The 23,587-nt window shown below is 38.5% G+C and overlaps 1 protein-coding gene across 1 annotated transcript in view; it reads right to left on the reverse strand.

Annotated features, from left to right (window-relative positions):
* Positions 1-23,587, reverse strand: part of PRTG (protogenin) — a 95,998-nt gene that overhangs the window by 38,512 nt on the left and 33,899 nt on the right. Inside the window, 9 exon segments of the mRNA XM_064456461.1 lie at positions 3,442-3,630; positions 4,821-5,126; positions 6,183-6,347; positions 10,278-10,525; positions 11,200-11,359; positions 11,955-12,113; positions 13,308-13,445; positions 13,738-13,871; positions 14,877-15,021. Coding sequence (XP_064312531.1) covers positions 3,442-3,630; positions 4,821-5,126; positions 6,183-6,347; positions 10,278-10,525; positions 11,200-11,359; positions 11,955-12,113; positions 13,308-13,445; positions 13,738-13,871; positions 14,877-15,021 — 1,644 coding nt within the window.

Below are 23,587 nucleotides of genomic sequence, written 5' to 3' on the forward strand. Positions count from 1 at the left end.
AAGACTTTCTGTTAGGGAGAACTTTCTAGAGCAGGAGGAAGCAAAGGAGGAATTAAAAATAGAGGCAAAAATGCATGGTATGCACCCAAGGGTCTGCTTCTGTGGCAAATTCAAGTGATAATGGAATTTACACTGGACTAGGAAATGGCCTGCTATTGAAAAATAAACGCCAAAACCTTTAACACAAATAAATGCCTGTGAAACTGTGGAGATTTGTTTTGAGAATGGCAGCCCTGACTCTGATCAGGGCTTCTATTTACTTGCCAAATAATCCAATTTAAAAATACACAGAAGTAACTGGGTAGACCTACACTGGAGTAAGAGAGATCAGTTCTCAAAAAACAAGGTAGGAACCAACAAGAGGTTAAAACATACAGCATAATATTCATATTACTATATTTCACGTTCAATCATTGTAACCTGGTTTACACTAGCATTGCTGATTCTGCTTTACCTATCACACTTGTCCGTCCATCAAAAGTCCTATAGATATTTGCAAATAATTTACAGTAGTTATATCAATGCTATCAACAACCAATGCAATCAACAGTGCTTATAATGTCAATGCTAATGTTCTCTTTGATTAGAGAGTATTATGAATTCTGATTTTGTGATGCACTTCAATTTTCACAGAAGTGAACTGCCTTCTTCAAATACACAGATTTTGCACAATAGGCAGTTGTACCAACATCTGCAGAAAGTTCCAAGGAGAGACATATTGATGTGCTCCAAATATCACTAGAAGTCTACCTGCAGTTTGTTAACTACGCAAGAGAACAGGGAATGGTAGAGCAGCCTTAGGTCATGACAAAGACAGACATGAAGAGGGAATGTCTGAAAACCACATAACTTCACTGGCAATAGATAATGCATGAGAAACTACTCCATCTTTGCCAAAGAGAAGCACCTAATACTATTAGCATATTCTTCCAAATTAGGAATAACCTTTTCTTTTGACTATGTTATCCAACATATATGAAACCAAAAATCTTAAAGCACATCTTTCCTGTTCAGATTTCACACTTGCAGTATTCTACTAATTCCTGTAGCTCATAATGAAGACACTTATTTTAAAGAGGCTGTCAATAAATCAGTAGTTCAGTGTCCTCAGGAGAGGCAAATGGATGACAGAACATTAGTTCTCAAAGTCTCTGTCCAGTTCACAAAGATTCAGTTTACCATAGTCACAAAACCTAGAGTGGTGGCTTACCTTGTTTTATCTTAAATTCTACCAGGTAGGACCACTTTCTAATAAGTAATATTTTAAATTTGAAATGCATAAATAAAATAACCTGTCCAAATGATTTAAATTATTCACAAGAAATAAAAAGAAAAGCAAATCAGTCCCTCCTTCATGCTTGGATGTTGCTACAGTCTTTGTGGCTTTATATATTGCATATAGTTCTACCTACTATATTGTCCACATGTGCAGCAGCCACAGGCAGAAAAACGTTGGTTGAGTACTGTTTTCTAAGAAATAATTTAGAGTACACCAATATTTCAAACCAGCAGCTTCTCAATGGGCAAATACAGTAATCATAGAGACACTGTCACTGTGAGAAGTCCATGTGAACTTTCCAGGCTTCAAAATATGTAATCATCTTAGCAGTGGAAAATCATAACCTAATAGAATTTCCTGTGCCAAGTGAGTCTTTTGTAGCTGTAGCAATAAGTACATTTTTCTGTAAATGCTACAGAGCAAACAAAAATAAGAAACCAGCAAAGAAATTTACACAGGAAAACCTCCCATATTTGACATACACTTCAAATAACTCAGTACATTCTATTAAAAAAAGATTACCTCTACTAAAGTTATTTGAAAAAATACTCTTCAGTAGATCTATGACAGCATAAATTATGCATATGTGAAAAATATTAATTACAGCAATTAGATTATACAGAATGTATCATATTTTGATCACCATATTTAGATACTCAGAACTATGAAAAGAAATAAACACTCAACACACCGCACACATCATGACTGAACAGTTAACTCAAGCACATGAATTCTTCTGTGTCCACACTTCTCATAATTCAGTTAACAATGTGACCACATGAAAGTTGTAATTTCCCAAACTCACTTTGCTTTTGTTTTCTCTTCTGTCTACATGCTTACTGGAAAGAAAAAACCAGTAAAATTACACAGATAATATACATTCTAACATAATTCTGTAAAATAATATTTTAATCTGAGGAGGGTTATGGTACTGTGAAAATCCATATGATGTGGATCACATAGATAAGAAATTTGCATGTGTCTGAAATTACCGCTTTGTAACTGCATAATGAGGAAAAAAAAAAAAGCATTTATATCCTAGGACACAGACACCACAGCCTTTCAACGCACTGCTCTTTTGTCTCACAGTTCTGTTAAATAGTCAGCTGCTGCCAGACGCTCTGGGTAGAAATGGTCACAGATGGTCAGTTGTCCAGTTAACAGAGCAGAATGCTCTCCTCAAATCTTTCCTAAAATATTATCTCAACTGTATGCAGCAGATGAGAATATTTGAGTATGGTCAAGAGGCCATTTGACCTAGTTAAGGCTGCAGGTCAATTGTGATATTTAGTCAAAATTAATTCTCCACACTACCCCTAAGCGAACTATCTCAACACACTTCAAACAGTAAGTGTCAAATTCCTGTTTAACTCATCTGATTACATTATAGGTCACATCTTTTTACAAGAGAAATTCTCAGTTATACATGCAAATGGAAGCGCCTTCTACCTAGGGATAATACCAACACATCTGTACTAATATACATCGCAAGAGCTATAGGAGGAAACAGGGTCAGATGATTAATAGGAAGACTCCAGTGGGACTCAGCAAGCTTTGTGCCCTAATCTTTGTTCTCAGTCCTGCAAATATTTACCAGTACTCCTTAAAAATATTAAAAGGATAATAACATGCACAAGGCCTACTTGCTACTGTGGTGAGCAAGCAGTGCTTGTTGTGCAGTATAGCTGTGACAAAGGCTACAAATAACAGAGAAATAGACTAGAAATATCTTTAGATGTTTAGAAGTCTCTTCTTTTAGAAAAGTCTTTAGTATTGTGTCTTAATCTTTCACTGCTACTAGATCAGGTGTAAATACACAAAAGCTGAAAAAAATTAGGATAAATTGAATATTAAAAAGATACTTCATTTAATAGCAGGATTTACTAACTGTAAGTTCTGTATCTTGTGATAAGTAGTTGAATGACCCTCTTCCAACTTACACAAGATTTACAAGATCTCATTCCCTAAGTATTGCGCAACACGTATTTTGGGAGAGGATTATTCCATCAGCAGCATAACTCAACCTTGCAAAACTTATGGCTGGGGAAATAAATGGCCAAACCTAACATCGTTGCCTTACTGGCCTAATGATTTAAGCTCCCTAAGATGTCCTTTGACTTTGCTGACTTCCAGAACAGTTAAGAAATATTTTACATACTCACCTAAACCACTGACAGTATACTCAAGATCACTGGCGTCCAACAGAATCGGTCCATTCTCCTGTTGGCCTTCTTCCTTGTAATACAGCTTGTACCCTTGAATAGCTGCAGTATCCTCAGAGTCCTGCTGCCACTGTACTGTAATGGTTGTACAGTTCATCGGCTCCAAACGCAGCTCAGGAGACTTTGGTGCTTGTTTCAGAGAAATATATAATATTCTTATCTTCTACAAACACCTATTTTTCACACAAAAACCTGGATGCCCAAAGTTCGCTCATGACTCTGATTCTAGTTAATTTGTGTACTCACATAACTATTTCTTTATTATGATGTCTGACTTCCTGTAAGCTAATCTAACAATTTAATTTAGGATAAATCAGAACAGAAACATTTTTTAATTCTGTATCTTAATAAATAAATAAATTTATAAGGTAGTATTTTTCAAAGAAAAATTAAAACACTCCAAAGACAGTTATAACATTACCTCCTTTTTAAAGTGAGCCAGAGCAAATATGATTAACTATAACATCACAGTTCATCAAGTGCTAATAATTTGCTATAGTCAAAACTCAACGAAATCCAAAGTGGATGGATTTGGATTACAGCTAAGAAATAAAGCTACAAATTCAAATCTACATCTTTTTCAAGCCATTCATGCAACGCTGAATGCTCTTCTGCATGACATTACTAAATAATAATGTAATCCAAATCTCAGTTAGAACAATATAAATTGGGCTTCAAATATCAGGTCAATTTGCATAATCAAAACATAGATGCATTTTGTTTGTAATACAGACATACATGTATCAACTCAGATCTTTTAAGTATCTGTGCACGCTGCTATTGCGTAATGCCCCAATTTGCTGAAAAGTATTTTACACCAACCAAAAATTGGGTTTGGGATTGTTGGAGTTTTTAATTTAAATTATAGAGAAGTGAAGCAAACTGTGTCATCATTGGAAATGAGTCCACAAGCTAAAACATTTGAGCAGCTCACAAACATGAATTAAAGTTTCCTGCCACCATGTCAAATATGTGAGTATCAACATGTGGAAATAATCAAAGATTGACACCAAAAAAAAAAAATATCAGCTTTTCCTTCTCCTGTCACATATAAGGCCTTTCATAAGACAGATTAGTTCCTTTTCAGCTTTTGATCCTGAAACTATGTATTAACTTTATTTAATTTCTTAAAGGAATCATAAGTTTTTGCAGCTGATACACATAATCATAGAACACTATTTTCTAGATCACCAGAACAAGAACATGTAATGGGAAAACCTATTTCACATCCTTGCACTACCTGTCAGAAAAATTTGTAGCCTTCAGATAAAGCCTGCAATTGACCCCATCTCCAGACTGCCGGTAATGTTAAGAATTACCTTTCACACTTGTAGCTTTGGGAGTTCTGTGAGAAGTCCACAATGATGCCTCTCCCCAGCCAATCCTTGTTGCAGCAGTGATACGGACCAAGTAGACACTGTCAGGCCTCAAGCCTTCGAGGAGATATTCATCTGAAGTCCCTGGAAGCTCCAAGACTTGGATTTTAGTCTCTGTGCTAAGGCGGAAAGACAGACGGTACAGGACCACATGACCTCTCCTGTATTTTGGAGGAATTGGCAGCCAAGAGATGAGAATATCTGTAGGACTCCTGCTTGTCAAACTAATTTCAGGAGCTCTCAAGGGAACTAAAAAGGAAAAGACAGAGCTTTTGAACTCAGGGAAATGAGAGACGAAAAATTCTCATCTCACACCTTAGCCTATGATAAGATGCCAGTAATATAAGAGTAAATAATCCAAGAAGTATTGTAGATTATTGTTTGTTTTAAGGATATCTTGACAATGCTCATACTTCTCACCTTCCGTATGCAGTATAGCCTTAGCAAACTCCTTTCTGCAAGGCCCTCAACATTTTCTTCCCTTACTGCTGCCATCAGTAATCAAAGGCAATCAGTACCTTACTGTTCAGACAAACTGACTGTCAAGGTTAGATGCAGCAGCTTAAACTGAGAATCTAGACAACCACCTGTACTGTTGAAGGCTCAGTAGATGTTCTCTTCCACCAACCATGTAATTAGGGTAGTAACTCCTGGCAAAGAGACAGGTGGACAACTGGAACTGACAATGTTCCATGCTGCCAAAGCTTAACCCTGTCACGATTTATTAGTCAGTTCTAATGAACTATACTAAACAGTTTGTTGTCATGACGTTCAGATTTAGTTAAATCACTGCACAGAAGTCTGTCAGTAGGGTCTTTTATGAAATTCTGATTCTACTAATAAGCACATAGGCAAAAAAACCCAAACAAAAAAAGTTCAATTTTTTTGGTATAGCAAATTTTTATTCCAAGTTTTCCTTCAAAATTAGCAAAAGATGCAGTGGGTATACAGTTTGAGTCATGTTTCAGATGCCCAAAAGTGAGTCACAGAGACTAAATCCTAGGCTATCATCAAATGCTCAACACTGAGGGAGTTCTTAAAGATCTAGAATAGTAATTTACATGATTTAATGAAATGTTTTTCAACATAGAAAATGACACTGTGCAATATACAATGTTGCCCTGTCAGAATGTTATTTGATTCTTATTCTTTTCACTAGCTGGCTCAGTTTTACACTGCATGTATCCAGAAATCTCACCGAGATCAATGGAAATTTGGGTTCCTCAACAGCTGTTAACACTGGACTGCACGTTTTTGTTCAGTGCAAATAAAAATGTTCACCTAAATCAGTGGTATTTGTCTTACCATCTTCAAGGGTGTGTTGAGTCACATGATCTGACATCTGACTGGCTCCCAGAGGCATGTAAGCTACAATATAGAAGGTGTAGTTGCTGGCTGGTTCCAAGTCATCAATAATGTAATGCGTTGTGTCATTTCCAATGACCACTTGGTACTCTTCATTATTTAAACCTGGCATAAAACAAGGGTTCAACAAACAAAAATTCCTGACAATCCCTAAACATCACAGTGTCTTGGATTTAAGATCTTACAAAGTTAATTCATGTTCTCCCCCAGCCTACCTCTATTTTTTTTCAACCCTACTAAGTAAAAGCTCTTTTATGCACAGGAGTAACTGTGTCTTGCTGTGGTGTACATTATGGTGTTTCAGAATTTTCCTGAATAAGAGATGCTGAATGTAACTTTAAACCCTATTTAGAATTAGTCACAACTGTGACCAATGTACAGTAACACAACAGACAAGCTCTAACAGCCTTATAATTCATACCAAGCTTCTAAATCTATTTGTTTAGAGTCAGTGTGATTTTTTTCAAAATCTATTTACAAAGCCTTTCTATAGCAGACTGCAAGGAATGCAAGGGCTCCACTCCATCAAAAACAAAACAAACACACGCCCCCCCAAAAGAAACAAACAGAAGGAATTTATTCAGCAAAAGGACCTCATTTTAGCCCTGTGAATTCTATTACATTTGATTGACACTTTTTTCTTTAATTTGGAAAAATGCCAATAAGAACAGACCAGAATGTGCTTCAAAAATGTTTGGCTCCTTAGTGAGTTGTTTAAAAAAAAATTCTCAGCAATTCACATTGAAATATGCATAGCAATGCATACAGCAGTCCTTATCTTTGTTGGGCTTTATTCCTATAGAGGAAGGCTATAAAGTGGAATAAGTGTGGTGAAAGCTGCTGTGTTAACTAACAATTCACGCCAAGTGCATGTCAACTTAATCAAACCTCTGTAAGACCCAGCTCCTCCTCTTCACAACTGAATTTATAAACAAAACGAAAGGCAAATTCCACCATTAAGTTTTCCCACATTTATGAATTAACTTGATAGCATTTTAATTAGACAAGATTACGAGCATCTCACAACAGACTAGTTAATGGATTATTAATTAGGAATTGCAAGGCACGATTTCTGACCTCCTAAACAAGAACCTTGAGCTCAAATTAAAAGGACTTGTTCTCTCATTGAATGGATTGCTAGGCCTCATGCAGAGGCCCTAATGAAACAGCCATAATAGAGAACAAGGCTTGCCTTCCACTACAATCAGTGTTCCCTTTGTGCCTTTGCTAAATCACTAACGAGGAATTAACACACTCCAACATGCACGCTCATCAGACCCTTATTCTTCTTGCTACTATGACCCCAATTTGAATGTAGAATATTCTGCTTAAAGAAACAAAAAAGAAAACCACAAAAATCCACTTGTTAGTTTTTCCAACTAACTTGATTAAAACACTATCTTTTCTTTTTTTTTTTAATATAGGGAAGAGGACCTGAACCTGTTTTTACAGTGAAACATTGGAATACTCGAGTTGCGACATCAAATGAGTGATGGTATCTTTTGTATTCAGAGCACCTACCACATTGTGAAGTCTACAGAAAAAACTCCACAGAACTGCATATGATTAATCCAGTTTTCCCTTCTGTTTAAAGTTTATGGAATCGTACGCATCAGTACAACTTGGGAGACTTAGCTAGCACTGTTTTTCTTTGGCAATAAAATGTTCTTTATTCACACTGACAAATGTGGTTCCTAACTAAAACAAGAGAGCAATATGTGAACATAATAAATGCATAAAGTAAGAGTTCCACGTGAGAAGCTTTAAGCAAGTAAGATATACTCTAGTTAAGTCAGATACATCTGAGAGAATTTTTAATCTTCACTAGGGTCTGCAACAGGGTGTGAGAGCAGACTGAAGAAAGACAGGCTGAAAGGAATAATGAAAGCAATACATTCATACAAACTATTTACATTAATACATAATTTACCAGAAGTCTTACAGAGTAAATAAGGTGTGGATAATGTGAGTCTATGTTAGACCTCTATGGCCTGGTATAGTTTGAATGTAATCGAAAGATTTTCATTATTACTTAATTTGCATTTCTTTAAACATAGTTGCTTCTAAATTTACATTTGAGAGATGGCTGATGTGATACTTTGTCACAAATGCAGTTTCTAGGTTTTTAATAACACCTCTGATATGTGGGCAACATCCTCAGAAAGGTTTACAGATTATCAAGTTAGAAAGCAATTATTTTTAGAGAAGTGCACTCTACTAACATTTGAAGGTCAACATTCTTTCTACAAAATGAGACAAAAGTGGGTTTTATGTCCTGACGCAGACCTTCTGGTACTACCTAATCAAGTTACCAAAGGAAAAACACATGGAGGTCACCTACATTTTGATTCCCACCACGGTAATTACTGCTCTTAACACATCCCTCCCCACTCTCCCTGTGTGGATTTCTTTACTAATGTGAAAGGATGCACAAAAGCATTATATTAGATAAAGTAAATATCACAAGACAATCTGGAAAGATGGCAAAAAAAAAAGGGTATTTGAGAAAGCAAGTTCAAATAAATCAGAGGTTTTTGGTTGCTTGCTTGCTTTTGTTTGGAGGGGTTGTTTTTTTCCTTTTAAACCAAGACATGCTACAATCTCATTTCACAGAAATATTGCCTTTGGATAAGCAAGCAAATGAAGGAGGGATTGCAAAATGATTTTGCAGAAAATACATTTCAGAAGACACCTCCTTTCACTGCTGTGCAAGAATATTTCCTACACAAATACACACTTCCCTAAGGACAGTTTTCCAATTTTCTTTGAAGAAGAAAAACTGGTCTCTGCTCTCTAAACTGGCACTGGACATACAATTACCCAGATAACTTTCCTAGCACGACTTTATTCATAGTAGCTTTAAGAGGGGGTTGTGAGCACAATACATCAGTGACTGAAAGTGTAGGGGGTAATTTCCCGCACCTCTTGTCCTCATTATCTTTTAAAATTCTTTCCTTTCTTCCTTCCTTCAGACAAAATTCTCTTGTGCCCTGAAATATCCCACTTGCAAAAGCAAAGGCAGCTATTCCTGCATCAGCATTAGAGTAATTAAGCTGTCCTTCCTGTCCTCTGCTTAGCAGATGGCAGGCTGGTATTCTACACAGAGCTGAGCATCTGCAATCCTGTCCTTGAATAAACCACTTACTGAATAGAAATGGAAGAAGAAATCACTCCCAGAAAACAGAGCCGCACTGCAGCTTAGTTTAAGCCATGCACCTAAAATTTTCAAGTCATTTGGCAATCAATTCTCCTGCTCATGAAAAATGCCTGTTTTCTGTCACCTTAAAGATTACCTTAACTTAAAGCAATTACATAATACTAACTAGACATTTTAAAACCCCTTACTCATCTTTATTCCAACTACCAATTCCCTTTTACATAGGAATTTTTATATCATTCCAGAGACTAGGATAAACCATTCTTGGCTACTGCACCATATTTTAGAGTCTGAGTGTATTTTCCCCATTATAGGAGACAAAGAGGTGAAAATGGAGTGTATTTTACCATTCAGCCAATATTTGTTCTAAGAGAAGATAGTTAAGCCAATAAAGTATCAATTAATCTACTCCAAAATATATGAAATCCACTAAAGTCACTAGAATTTGGGAATCCAGACAGAAGAGCTGTCTCTCATGAGAAGTTCAACTCTGTAAGCCTCCAGGATTCTGCTGCATGCTCTGTCCTTCCCTGCCAAGCACACACATGTGCGAGTTAGCAGAAGCTCCTGCCAAGGACAGAGGGAAACCCAAATACTAGTATGGAGACCCCAGGTTTTAAAGCCCATTCCTAACTTCAAAATCTGCTCACTGGAGCAATGAGACAGGTGTGAGTTGAAAGAACACCAGGTCCCACAAATGAAATAAGGCAAAAGCATTTTTCCCCAAGCATTCCAGTTGATTACAATATGCATTTATATGCCAGTATGCTGTGATGCAGTCCTGGTTAAAAGCCATTAAAATTTGACAGTCTTTGCAAGGATCTTCAAGTTCTTACCACAAATAAATAGTTAAAGAGTATTTAAATCAAACTGCTTACCTTCTGCTTTCATGTAATGCACAGAGTATGCAATCACTTTGTCTGAATTATACAGTGGCCTCTCCCATGCTAGCAAGATTGCTGAGCTTGACATCGTTTCAGCATGGACATTGTAAGGTGCACTGGGTCTGTCTTCTGACATAACTACAGTAAGCCTGGCCCTGGAGAGAATAGATCCCTGGCTATTCTCAGCCATGCACTGATAAATGGCATCATCTTCAGGAATGATCTGGTTAATCACCAATTTACTGAATCCAAAAGGAAGAAAAAGGAGGGAAAAAAGCTCACATCATGGATAAACTTAGCTCTACATAATGCAACAACAGTTACATTTGCCTCTGCTTCATGAGTTTAGTATAACTGATTTATGCGCTACAAACTCTTCTGTTAGAAATGGATGTGCAGCTGGGAAATTTAGCAACTTGAAGTGTTCCTCAAAACATGTCATGTTTAAGTTTATGCCTGCAAAGCCAGGTACAGTGAAAACAAGCCTGTAAATCTATTTCCCATGTGCAAAAAGCACCACCTTAGGGTTGTCATCCTTAACTAACTCTTTAACATGAGCTGCTCACTATACAGAAATAGTGAAATGGAGCCTCAAAACCCTAGTGAGATTCTGGTCTCTGCTATACGACTATAAATCTAGAGCAACTTTGTGGTGAAATCACTTCAGTTCTTCCCCTCCCCCCCTCGTTAAGGCAGCAGTCACAAAACCTTTGCTGAGGATTTTAGATATTGACTAATCTGCATTCCTTCTGCCAAGGAAATATCCATAGCTACATTTTATGTCCAATGTCATGTTTATTTGAGTTATATCTTCCTTACTGGAGTTATATCTTGCTTGGCTATATTTAGTTACTGGAATTTCATCCTTTGGTAGCACATCACTAGCACAGCTCTCATACAGCAATTGTAACCTTACCTGTTGTACATTTTTATTCTACCATTGGAATGTATTCTCCTTCCATTTTTTAACCATGAAATTTTGGGGTCAGGATTTCCTTCTGCCTGACAAGCAAAACGAGCAGTACCAGCTCTAGGCCTTGTTAAACTTTCTGGCCATTCCACAAATGAAGGTGGAGCTACAGATAAGGGGAAAAAAAACAAATTCAAGCCCCCAAAAATGCAAGGACAATCAGAATAATAATAAATTTTCCACACATAAACCTCTCTCCTCAGGCCACTCAGATACACATATACCCATGCAGAAAGCACGTCGCATGTAAACTAAGTACATTTGTTTAAAGATACATACTGTCTGCACAGATAGCAACATTTCTACACATTTTTGTTCATGCATTTACGAATACAAACAAATCAAACTCCAGCCTATGACACATTGCTCACAAAGCATACATATATATTACATATTTCTGCTTTGTTATGGGATTCTTTTTAGTGTTGAAAGCCTGTCTTCCCAGAGCAAACATTGCACCTGGGTATCTCCAAGTGCAAATGAACTGCTAGTTTATAACTCAAACGGTGAGTCTCTGACCTTCTCATCTAAGTCAACAGACAGAAGAAGGCAGCCACAGTTCTGTGATCTGTTTCATCTCTGCAGTCTCCCTACAGCCCTTGGCATGCTATGTTTGAGATGAAAATTCAGCCCAGTACATAGCGCAGCTCAATTCAGACACCCATTGTTAAAATACACTGTGGAAGTCAAAGCAGACTCACCCAGCACAGTGAGAGTTGCCATTGCTACTGTGAAGTTTCGTGTGCCTGGAATAGTGGCTCGACATGCATACACGCCTGCATGCTGCACCTTTACATCAGAGATCATGAGGTTCCCATTTCCAAGGACACGGGTATTGAAGACATCAATGGACTTATGGTCTGTTTGAGAGAGTGAGAGAAGAGTGGTTACAAGACTGTTCAATGTATCTAAATAACTTACCTATCTAGGGTTGTCTAGGCAGTAATGGCATAGAGTTTAAAAGTCAAAAGATGCATAGGGAAATCACAGATGAGCTTCCAGAGGTTCCCGTTTTGCATTTGCTTTGCTCTTCGCTCTAGTTATCTGACTGTTCAGATGGCTGGGTCTCACCACTTGGTAAGTGGTTTGTATCTGAAATTTACCATCACAGCTGAAAAACTAATGCCATTTTCCCAGTTAGCCTCCCCAACTGCCTTGCATGATGATTCAGTTCATTACTACCAACATCCACATCATCTTTACAAACAGGGATGATCTACCTCCTTCTGAATTATACTGGGCATAAAATTGAGTATATTTGATTACCATATATTTTCTTCTATTTTCACAGCAAATGCTCTATGACTGTTAGGCAACTGTTTTTCTTACTTGTTTGGCTATAAGAACCACTGAAACAAATAGGAAACATGTTTATTCCTCCCACTTTTAGAAATAAAAACAGGAAAACTTTTCATGCTTCTACAGGTACAGTCCTGACTTTCACATTTAAGTACATCAGAATAAAAAAAGCCGTAGTTTCAATGGAAAAATGTGATGTGCTGATGAATGTTATTATTCTTATTGCATTCTCTCTGTTCTCCCCTTCCAGGCAGACTACCTGGGCTTTGACTATACCTATCCATAGTCTATTTAGTCTATTAGGCCCATTAACACAAGGTCCAAATCACATTCACATACTCTAAGAAGGGAATAAATATTTACAGGATTGTTTCAGAAGACGCAACCACTCCAACCTGCCCTAACTCACCATTGATTCTACTCCAAGTCACAGATCACTGGAGGTCACCACCCTACCCAGCACTTTGCCCACATTGCGCTGGAGGCAGTGCAGGATTGACAGCAGAACTGGGGAGTCCAAAGCCTCAGAAAACCTCAGGGCTTATTAACAACAGTATGGAACTGTTGCATACATACTAAACAGTATGCAACTAAAAGTGTTTCACTTATCCTACCCTAACCTACTACCCTAACCTACTAATCATTACGCACTACATGAAGCCTTAGAACAGTAACCTAATTGCTGAAATCCTTTCTTTCCAGTTTCACTTCCCCTGCACAGGCTGAAAGTTGCATGCTGTAATTTTAAGACCTACCTAACCGGCTCCATGAGATGATTGGCTTTGGATTCCCTGTGGCTACACACTCCAGTATGACAGTTTGATGAAGAGAAGCCGTAATGTTTTGAGGACCAGCTATTATAGATGGCTTGTGAATAGGCTTCAAGTCTGAGGCTTTGGGGGGGAAAGAAGGTGAGAACAATTAAACAAAAACTCAATAAATATGAAATAAAGCATGACTTTTTAAAAGGATGCTTAAAATTAAATTTACACCTAAGCCTTATTTCAGTAATTGTGGAAACTTACACTGAACAATATTTTAGTCACAAGATACAAGTAAGCAAAATTATTTGGGTGACTGTTTCAGAGGACTGTTCAGTTACAGCTCTTCAATGCATGTAAATGTTTTTGTCATAATGTAAAAAAGAACATCATGCCATTGAAAAAAATCCCACGTGGTGAGTACCTGGAATAACACTCAGCACTGCCTCAGTGCTTTTACGTCTATTGGCTATTGTTGTGGCAACGCATCGATAATTCCCAGCATCCTTCTGTTCAACACCATAGATTTGCAGAACTCCTGTAGGTAGAGAAGTTATCCTGTCAAAGAAACAAAAAAAAGAAAAGCAGATAAATGTTCAGCCAGTGAACACCATCACAGAATTAACAACTTGATTTACAAACAGCCATTGCTACACTGATCTGGGGAGAGCAGGCTGGAGACTCAAAAACATTCTCTCTACATGACTCACTTCCCACATTTCTGAATTACAAGTGAGATTCCCCCCAGCACCACAATTACAGGCAAAGGAATTTACTTTCAACAAGCAGATCTTTCTCACCCTCAGAAGCAACCATCCCAACTGTTAGCCAGTAACTACATTCATACCATTCAGGTTGGCTGTTTTTTAGCAGCAATTTCTGATATACTGGCATAACTGGTATATGGTTCCCAGAAACCCACCTATGCTTTCAATTTCTATGTTTCTTTTTTCACTTTCCTTTACATGTTAGATATCTTAGACATGTTCAACAAAAGTTACACGTCAAGGATGGAAACAGGCTCAATGAATACGATCTGAACAGGGAAAGAACCTAGCAGGGAGCAGGCTGTATGCTTCAAGTTAATCAATTCAAAATAATTCCCCCTGCACTGAATTCCCCTAGCAAAAAGTGTTTTAACTCAATTTTCTGTACATATAATTCTTTATTGGACCTCTAAAGAAAAACAGGTTCAGCATCAATTCTTCTGTGAAAGCAATCCCATTAGTTCAAACCATCCCCACAGTCAAAGTCCATCTATGCTGTATCCCAACAGCAATTCCCATTCCAGAGGATGACTAGCATACAAAATTCTCCTATGACAAATCATAGGTCAATGATTACTGTGTAGACCATAGCAGGTGATTCTGGTCTGCAGTCATAATACCTATTTAAAATTCAGTAACAACATAACTATTACTAGCTATTTTAATAGTTGCCATACTATACATGTGGAATCTTTTTTATGTAATGGCACTGAAACTATTCAGATTTTCTTCCTGAGGCAGGCTCAAAACTATCAGATAAAATTAATGACATGCTAAAATGTGTAAGTCTACATACCTGTCCATGACTAAAGGTAAAGTTGTTCGATTCACTTCCCATGTCACAGTGGCAGGAGGGTTTGCTGTTATTTTACAGGCAAATCGAGCTACTCCACCTTCTTGGACCTCAGTTGAAAGTGGCTGGACTTCAAATGCAGAAATGGCTAAGAATGAGAGAACATCGAATTTAAAAGACAAAAGTGAGAAAAAAATCCTAGCTAAACCAAACTCCAGATCATAGACCAACTTGCAAAAATACACAGAAATACTTCAAATAGTCCTCTTTTCTACATGCAAAGAAAGATAGGTCTAATTACCTTGTCAACTTTGTTCGATAGCATGGTTTCTTTGGTTGAAGGTTTACTTAAAACAACTTTGCTTTAACCTAATTCAGTAAAAAAATGTTTCAATGAAAATGACACTCTCAAATAGAATTAAGCATACAAATTGACTGGCATGCAGCTGGAAAGCATATCAATTATTACACTACTGAAGTTCATGTAAATTCAACGAGTTTGGGACTGACCCCACTTTACTAAAAAAGAATTATTTGACTGTGTGAGAAACTGAACTAAGGTATTGTTTATTAAGACTTATGTTAAGCTCAATGTAAAGCATGCGAAGAATACCTCCCAGGCGTGCTTATGCAAGATAACCATCAGAGATAAGACAAGCAACCCCATATCACCAGGAAGCAGGAAACGACCCCCTAACAACAACTGAAGCATGCGAAAAGTACCTCCACTATCTCATTGAACATGGAAGTAAAGATGTATAAAGAGAGACTGTTTGAACTGCTCAGTACGGCAGTTGGCGGAGCGCAGACTCCCCTGCCGTCCAGCGCTGTATTTGCTCATATTCTACTTGCTACAATTAATAAAATTCTAATTGGATTATGATCCATTGTGGTCTCAATTTATGACAATTTGGTGCCGTGACTCGGATAAGGAACGGTGAGCTTCTGTCCTCCGGGGAGGCGCCCCGCGGCAATCCGCGGCCCCGCGACCGACAGCTTACCTCAACCTTACCGACGAACCTAAATTCTAGAATGATGAGCAAAGGAGAAACCGGTAAAATCCCATAAAAATTCTGTGCACGGGAGTCCGGACGAAGACGCAGGGCGCGTAAGTATATGGCGAATTTGTTCGCGGGTTTACCGTTCGGGCGGGATTGGGTTTCCTGGAATATAACGAGTGAGAGGTTCGCTATATTGAACCAGGCGAGTGCGGACCCTTAAGTACTGCGTTTCCCATCTCCCGCGAGGGACTGGGCCAGGAACAAGGGGAACGAGTGAGTGCGCGCTTGTGGATATTCCAGAAGATGGGGGCGAAGGGCAGCAAGCCTTCGACTCCCATGGGAAAGGTACCCACTGTACCTAAGAATACCCCTCTGGCATATATCCTAGACAATTGGAGATATTTCCCTGGAACCCTAGGGAAAGATAAACAGAAAATGATAAAATATTGTACTAGGATATGGGGAGGGAAGAAGATTTCTAAAGATGACGTTTGGCCAGTCTATGGGTCAGAAGAGGATTGGGTCAGACAACAATTAAACCTCTGGGTTAACAATAAAAAACCTCTTAACCCAGAAGAGAGTCAGTATGCGGAAGTGTGGCTAGAAAGACCGAGAGCTAGACTTTATCCACTGAATGAAGTAAAAACTGAACAAAAGAAAAAGAAGGAAGAGTTAGACGAAACCCTTCTAAGCCCCCCTCCTTATATTTCTTCTCCTGCTCCCGCAGCCCCTTCAGAGGTCCCCAGAGTGCCCACTCCCCCACCAGAATCGGAACAAGGGTCTCCCCCTCCTCCTAGACGCGTAACTAGGAGTCAAAAAGGGGCAGCTCAGATGTATCCTTTAAGGGAAATGCCCATGGGGGGACCCCAACCTGTGATTGGATATATTTTTGTGCCCCTAAGTTCGGCTGACCTACGAGATTTTAAAAGAACCGAGATGGGAAACCTAATTGAAGACCCACTCGGAGTGGCAGAAAGATTAGATCAATTTTTGGGACCAAACCTTTATACTTGAGATGAGATGCAATCTATCCTTGGTCAATTATTTACTACCGAGGAAAGAGATATGATTAGACGAGCAGGAATGAGACTGTGGAATGCTCAGCATGCCCAGGGACCCCAAGCAGATATTAAATGGCCACTCCAAAGACCTAATTGGGATAATCAGGATCCGGTGCATAGAACTCATATGCAGGACCTGAGAACTATAGTAATTCAAGGGATTAGAGAAGCAGTACCCCGTGGCCAGAATATCAATAAAGCATTTAATGAAATACAAAAGAAAGATGAGAGCCCTACTGAGTGGCTGGAACGACTGAGGAAAGCCCTTCAGCTGTACTCTGGGGTAAATCCAGACGACCCTTTAGGGCAAGCGCTCCTCAAAACTCAGTTTGTGGCAAAATCATGGGAAGATATCAGAAAGAAGATTGAAAAGTTAGAGGACTGGCAGAATAGAGGGTTGGATGAATTATTGAGGGAAGCTCAGAAAGTCTACGTAAGGCGGGAAGAAGAGAGCAGCAAGCGACAAGTAAAAATGATGGTAGCAGCAGTCAGAGAGGATCGCAAAGGGCGGACTGGTGAACACAGATCTGCTGGAACGAAACAAGGGAATGTGCTAGTAAAGAAGGAACAGAGATGTTGTTTTTACTGTGGAAAGAAGGGACATATAAAGACGAATTGCAGAGAAAGGATCAGGGATGAGGAAATATTAAAAACGGAATAGGAGAGTCAGGGGCTCTATATCTTAGGGGACCGGAGTCATCATGAGCCCTTGATAAAATTAAAAATAGGTCCCCATAAACAAGAGTTCACCTTTTTAGTAGACACTGGGGCTGAGAAATCGACTATTAGGCAAATACCTGAGGGATGTAAAGTTTCCCCTGAAAAAGTACAAGTAATTGGGGCAAAAGGAGAATTTAAGACAATAGAATCGGGCCCCCTGAGTGCCAGCTGGTCGGCTCAAGCCTGTGAGCTGTACGCATTGTGGAAAGCCTTAGTGTCACTGAAGGGAAAGGATGGAACTATATATACAGACTCACGCTATGCGTTCGGAGTAGTACATACCTTTGGGAAAATATGGGAGGAGAGAGGATTTGTTAACTCACAGGGAAAAGAACTGATACACCCAGAATTAATTCGGCGAGTTCTGGGGGCATTGAAAATACCAAATAAAATAGCAGTTGTACATATAAAGGGACACCAGCGAGGCACGAGTTATCAAGTTAGAGGAAATAATGCAGCTGATACAGAAGCAAAACGAGTAGCAGGCAATTATAGTACGATTTTGACTATGCAACAAGTACCTGTTAGTAATAATTTGAGTTTTGAGTCTGCAGAAAAGGAAAAACTAGAACAAATGGGAGCTAAGGAACAAGATGAAACAGCTGTCCGGACTGCTGAGCGTGGATGGACTCATGCTAGTCGCATTAAAGGCCCAGTGACGAGACCCCACTGGAAAGTAATCAGTACTCCAGGTGACACCAAGATAACTCTGAAAAGATAACGTAATGATAAGAACTTTAGTTGATTATTTTGCCGCATTACCTTTTGGTATAAAGTGTATATTGCTGTTTATATTTGCTATAATTATCTTTTTTTAATCTATTATATATGGAAGCGTACAAAGTGTGTTGAAGGAAATTGCTAAACTTATGTAGTAACACAATATTGAATATAGAGGAAAAGCTAATAAGCACTTTAGATATACAAATTAGATGCAATCATTTGAACTGCGATTGTTATCCATTTGCTCGTTGCAAGTGTAAGGTATGCCAGGATAAATGGTGGACACACTGTGAATATGGATACCCTCCGATAGGAGTTTGCACACAGTGTTGGAAAACCCAAAGAACTCTCACTGAGTGGAAATTAAAAACAATTAGAGTCGGAACAAGAAATTATTCGAGGATCCCATGAATGGTGGAAAGTTTTGCCAAAGGAATAAACCCTTAGTATTATTGTTACCATTCCAACGAATCAATCCCCTTTGTGGTTGAAATTTTGGCTACAAAGTGCAGAAGGGAAGTACTAGCTGTGTCTTGCTTAGTCCCATTAGTTAAAGCTGCAAAGTGGGAGGCCTATATAAACAGGCAGAAAGCCTGAAACAGCTGTTCTCCTGAAGATTTCCCTTGCTGCCAAGAAGATGGTACACCCCGTGGCTCGAAGCAACCGAGTCGACGGGCGAGGCAGAGGAGGAACAAACTGTGGAGAAAAGAACCAGAACAATGAGACGCAAAAGCAGCTATGGTCGAACTTCCCCAAGACTGGTAAAAGTGTACTTAAATTGGAAAAATTGACAGACACCCTTTTTCCTGGTATATCGTTAGTTTTATTATCGATAATAGCCCAAACTCCGGAAAAGGTTAGATCAACGTAAAAAAAGATCGTGAAGCGGGCAAGTTATGGTATGAAAGCTGGTTTAATGTTTCACCTTGGCTAACCACTTTGTTGTCTGCTTTAGCAGGACCGCTTATTATGTTGATTCTGGGACTTATATTTGGACCTTGTATATTACGCTGTATTTTACATTTTATTAAAGAACAGTTTGACCCAGCTAAATTGCTTATTTTGACTACAAGGTCTGAAGCAAAATATAAGAGTGTATCTATTAATGAAGATGACGATTGTTGTGAATGCATTATGCCACATAAGAACTATGATTGTAATTGTGAGATATTACCTTGTGAGTGTTATGATAAATGTCGGAATTGTGGAAGAAGATTTGCCTGCAGTGCCGAAAATGAAAGTAGTGTCTAATAAACAATAATAGGATAAAAAGAAAAAGGGGGGATTGTGAGAAACTGAACTAAGGTATTGTTTATTAAGACTTATGTTAAGCTCAATGTAAAGCATGCGAAGAATACCTCCCAGGCGTGCTTATGCAAGATAACCATCAGAGATAAGACAAGCAACCCCATATCACCAGGAAGCAGGAAACGACCCCCTAACAACAACTGAAGCATGCGAAAAGTACCTCCACTATCTCATTGAACATGGAAGTAAAGATGTATAAAGAGAGACTGTTTGAACTGCTCAGTACGGCAGTTGGCGGAGCGCAGACTCCCCTGCCGTCCAGCGCTGTATTTGCTCATATTCTACTTGCTACAATTAATAAAATTCTAATTGGATTATGATCCATTGTGGTCTCAATTTATGACAACTGTAATAGAAAATTTCCAAAACAACATTCGGTTCCTGACAGTCATATTTTAGTCCTTTAATAATACTCACTTTAGTAAAAGCGATTGGAGAATTGGACATGTTCATGCTTGATAGGAAAAATAAACCAAAACCAAAAATTAACTCAAAATAAGTTTAATCACGTAAGAACACTTTCATCCCAACAGTGAGTGATCACTGATCAGATGTCTGATACACAAAGCATCAATATAATTTCAAGCATTTAGAACTTAAGGAGTTCACAAAATCGAGCCAATCGAAGCAGCAGGTCAATAAATACCTTCCAGCTAACAGACACTTCAGAAGTTTATCAGTAGCTGGATTTCTTTGCTCAGAAGATAAAAGCCAAAAGGGAAAGGAATACAAAACCTTCTAATTAATTGCTCTATTTACTGCTACTTACAACATAATTAACAGAAAGAACAACTCTTCAGAGGCAACTCCTTTTGGATAAACAAATAATTCCACACACATTTACTATTTACTTTAACACGTTCTCAATAATACCCTTCTGCATGGAGGACACACACAGTACTGATGCACACCAAGCATTCTAACGAATGCTCCCTGCCCTGTCATTTTAATACTATGGCATAGCATCAATAGATTAATATTGGAGTGTGAAGGAAATGAGACATGACCTGATTGTTTTCCCCTCCACACACAAGTTAACTCCTAACATGAGCCTACCTACATAACTTAAAGATTCCTATAACTAGTATACCTATTTCACTTTCCAGCTCAGAATAAATCCTGGGTTTTTTTGCACTGCATTCTTGTAGTTGCATCAGCACTGCAGGAACGAGCACTCCTAATCATACCAGCAGAGTTAAAGTGTCACAGCTTCGTGAACAGACCTCCCAAAGATTGTCATTAACAAGACAAGCAAACTACTTTGTACAGCAAAAATCACCTGAAAGCAGTTGTGGCCACATGATGCAAACACCGTGGTGTTGGAGAACAGGTCTGGCACCTCAAATGTGATTCAGGCTCCGAGGACACAAGCAGAGATGCTCCTGGTATCCATTTTTATGACCAGTCCCCTGCTTTTGGCAGCAGGTCTCCACAACCCCACCACACTGGAGTCTGTTCCCTACACACCTTCACCGCAGACAGAACTAGCCTATCTCACCAGCAGAATTTATCCCAGTTCCCTATGTTCTACTTTTTATTCTTTCACTTCTGAGCAATATGAGTTTCAAGACCAAACAAACAAAAAGAACCCCGCAACTTGCATAAAGATGTTACAGCACAAGTCTTACATTTCAAGTCTGCTGGGATAGACATGAAAAGAGTTCTCTCCTTAAACAGATTTTCTTTTGATTGCTAAGGAATTATCAGAAGAAGAAAAAAATACCTAACAGTTCTTTGCCTACCTACAGAAGTTCAGCTTCACAGAACAGGACTCAGTGCAAGCCAAATAACCTGCACATACACCAGGTTGTTCCCATAACTCTAAACTTTCCAGATTTGCTTTCTGCTAAATTTGACACAGTCCAACTCTCCTGTAGTTTTCCACCACAGAAGGGGGGATGGGGGGAAGCATCCAGGCTTGTCTTACTTCCTCCCTTCCCTTCTCCTCCTCTGTTCTAATTCCTCCCTACACAGAAAACCTGTGTTCGCCTGGAGTCAGAATAATATTTCCCTAGTGCTGTTCTTAACAGATAGCTGCACCACACAGACAGTGGCATAAGAAAGGACCGTTTTAACACAGCAGAAGGGTAATTAGTCTTATCAAAGCAAAGCTCTTACACACCTTTAAAAGTTTTGTCTCCACAGAAACTATAAAGTCACACCCAGAATTTTCTTGTATCAGCACAATTATTTAAAGGGACAGAGCGAGGCTACAGAAACACAATATTTGGTTTTCATTGATGTATATAAAAAGAATGATTTATTTCCATGCATCTGGTACGTTACAGCTGAAGGTTAAAGACAGAAGTGAGACTCTCAAGAACTACAAAAGAAACTGAGGAAAATTAGTATTTCACAGAACACAAAATGTCATCATAGTAGCAAGCAAGAACAGATTCAGCTATACTGTTTAGAAAATCCAATTCAAGTTGTTAATTGAAGCTGGTATTTAAAGAACATTTTTCCACCTGAGCAGGAACAACACATTTCCTCAGAAAATTAATCTTTAAAGATAACAAAATTCAGAACTATGGAGAATGGCACAAAATCTTCAGAAAAACTCATTAATCACACTAAATGTAGTTTTAGAAACAAAAAATGCCCACTTATCTCTCATCTGAGTTTATACATTGTTTATCAGTTTAGCTTAGTACTTGCTTCTTCTGTATCTTGTTTCTTTACACAAATCTCTGGTTTCTTCTTAATTCTGACTTCATTTGTTCCAGTAAAATCTGTTTTTACAAGTCTATCGCTGTCTCATGAAACCTGACCTCTCTTTAACAGGCTTATTTTCATGGCAAGTGCTGCTACCAACTCAGAACCCCAAGAAAAAGTCATTGAAGCGGTGCTGTTAAGAGGCCAGAGCTCTATAAAATGGATAAGAAACAAAGTCTCAAGAGACACGTTGCTCCTGAAAACAACCCAGCAAAATGCAATAAATTTAAGTGCCGCCTTATTTGAGTTTCCCCCCTCTTTTCCAGTCTGTTTAATAATTTTGTTCCTAGATTTACAGCCAAAAGAAAACAATTAATGTTACTCTGAGAACCTGATGCTCCCACCCTTTTTAACTTGCAAGATACCAAATGCTGCTTACAGAAGAAGAAAACAATAGCTAGAAACTCGACTTACTTTTATAAATTCCTGCAATTAATGTGATGGGAACATGTGTTTGCACTCATACTTCTGAGTATTAATGTCTTTCATGGCATAAAACACACAGTTCTGTCCAATAAAATTATCTATGCAGAGAGAAATCAGAGTTCAGTTCTGGCATGAGTTCCCTCATTTTCCATGGAGGCAAATATCCACAGGCTCAAAAATCAAGTGATTGCTTGCTGTCACACACTGATTAAATACTAGAGGAACACTGCTTGTGTCTCCTGCACCATACATGGATTGGATACTATCCTGCATGCAAAAAAAAAAATATTCTGTGTACCTAAACAGGTTTACGAAGATTTACTATTAAAGTATGAAAAAATAAAACTTACACAACTCATCCCTCACGTCTTTTCTGTTTGTTTAAATACAGCAGCAGTCCTTCATTCAGAGAGAGAGCACGCACCTGAACACCACACACCTACTTCATTCATTCCTGAAATGAAGTCCTGAAGCTTGTTCAAACACAAGTCCAGGTGACTTGTTCCCTTACATGCTGCCCTTTCTACTCACACACTTTGTGTTATTAAGTGTTATTTTCTGAATGAGCTTTCTTAAGAGGCAAAAGAAATTCCAACAACCTACATGTTTATTATTGTTAAAGCTTGCTGGTTTCATCACAGCTGACAGTAGCCCAAGACTGGACTGCAATTGCATAATAAAGAAACTTAAAGCATGAAAGATAAACCCCTGAACTGAAATTAGTCCCTGAACTGAAACAGTAGCACAGAATTGGGTTTCA

This window comes from Phalacrocorax carbo, chromosome 7 (assembly GCF_963921805.1).
Source record: "Phalacrocorax carbo chromosome 7, bPhaCar2.1, whole genome shotgun sequence".
In the NCBI taxonomy this organism is placed as follows: Eukaryota; Metazoa; Chordata; class Aves; order Suliformes; family Phalacrocoracidae; genus Phalacrocorax; species Phalacrocorax carbo.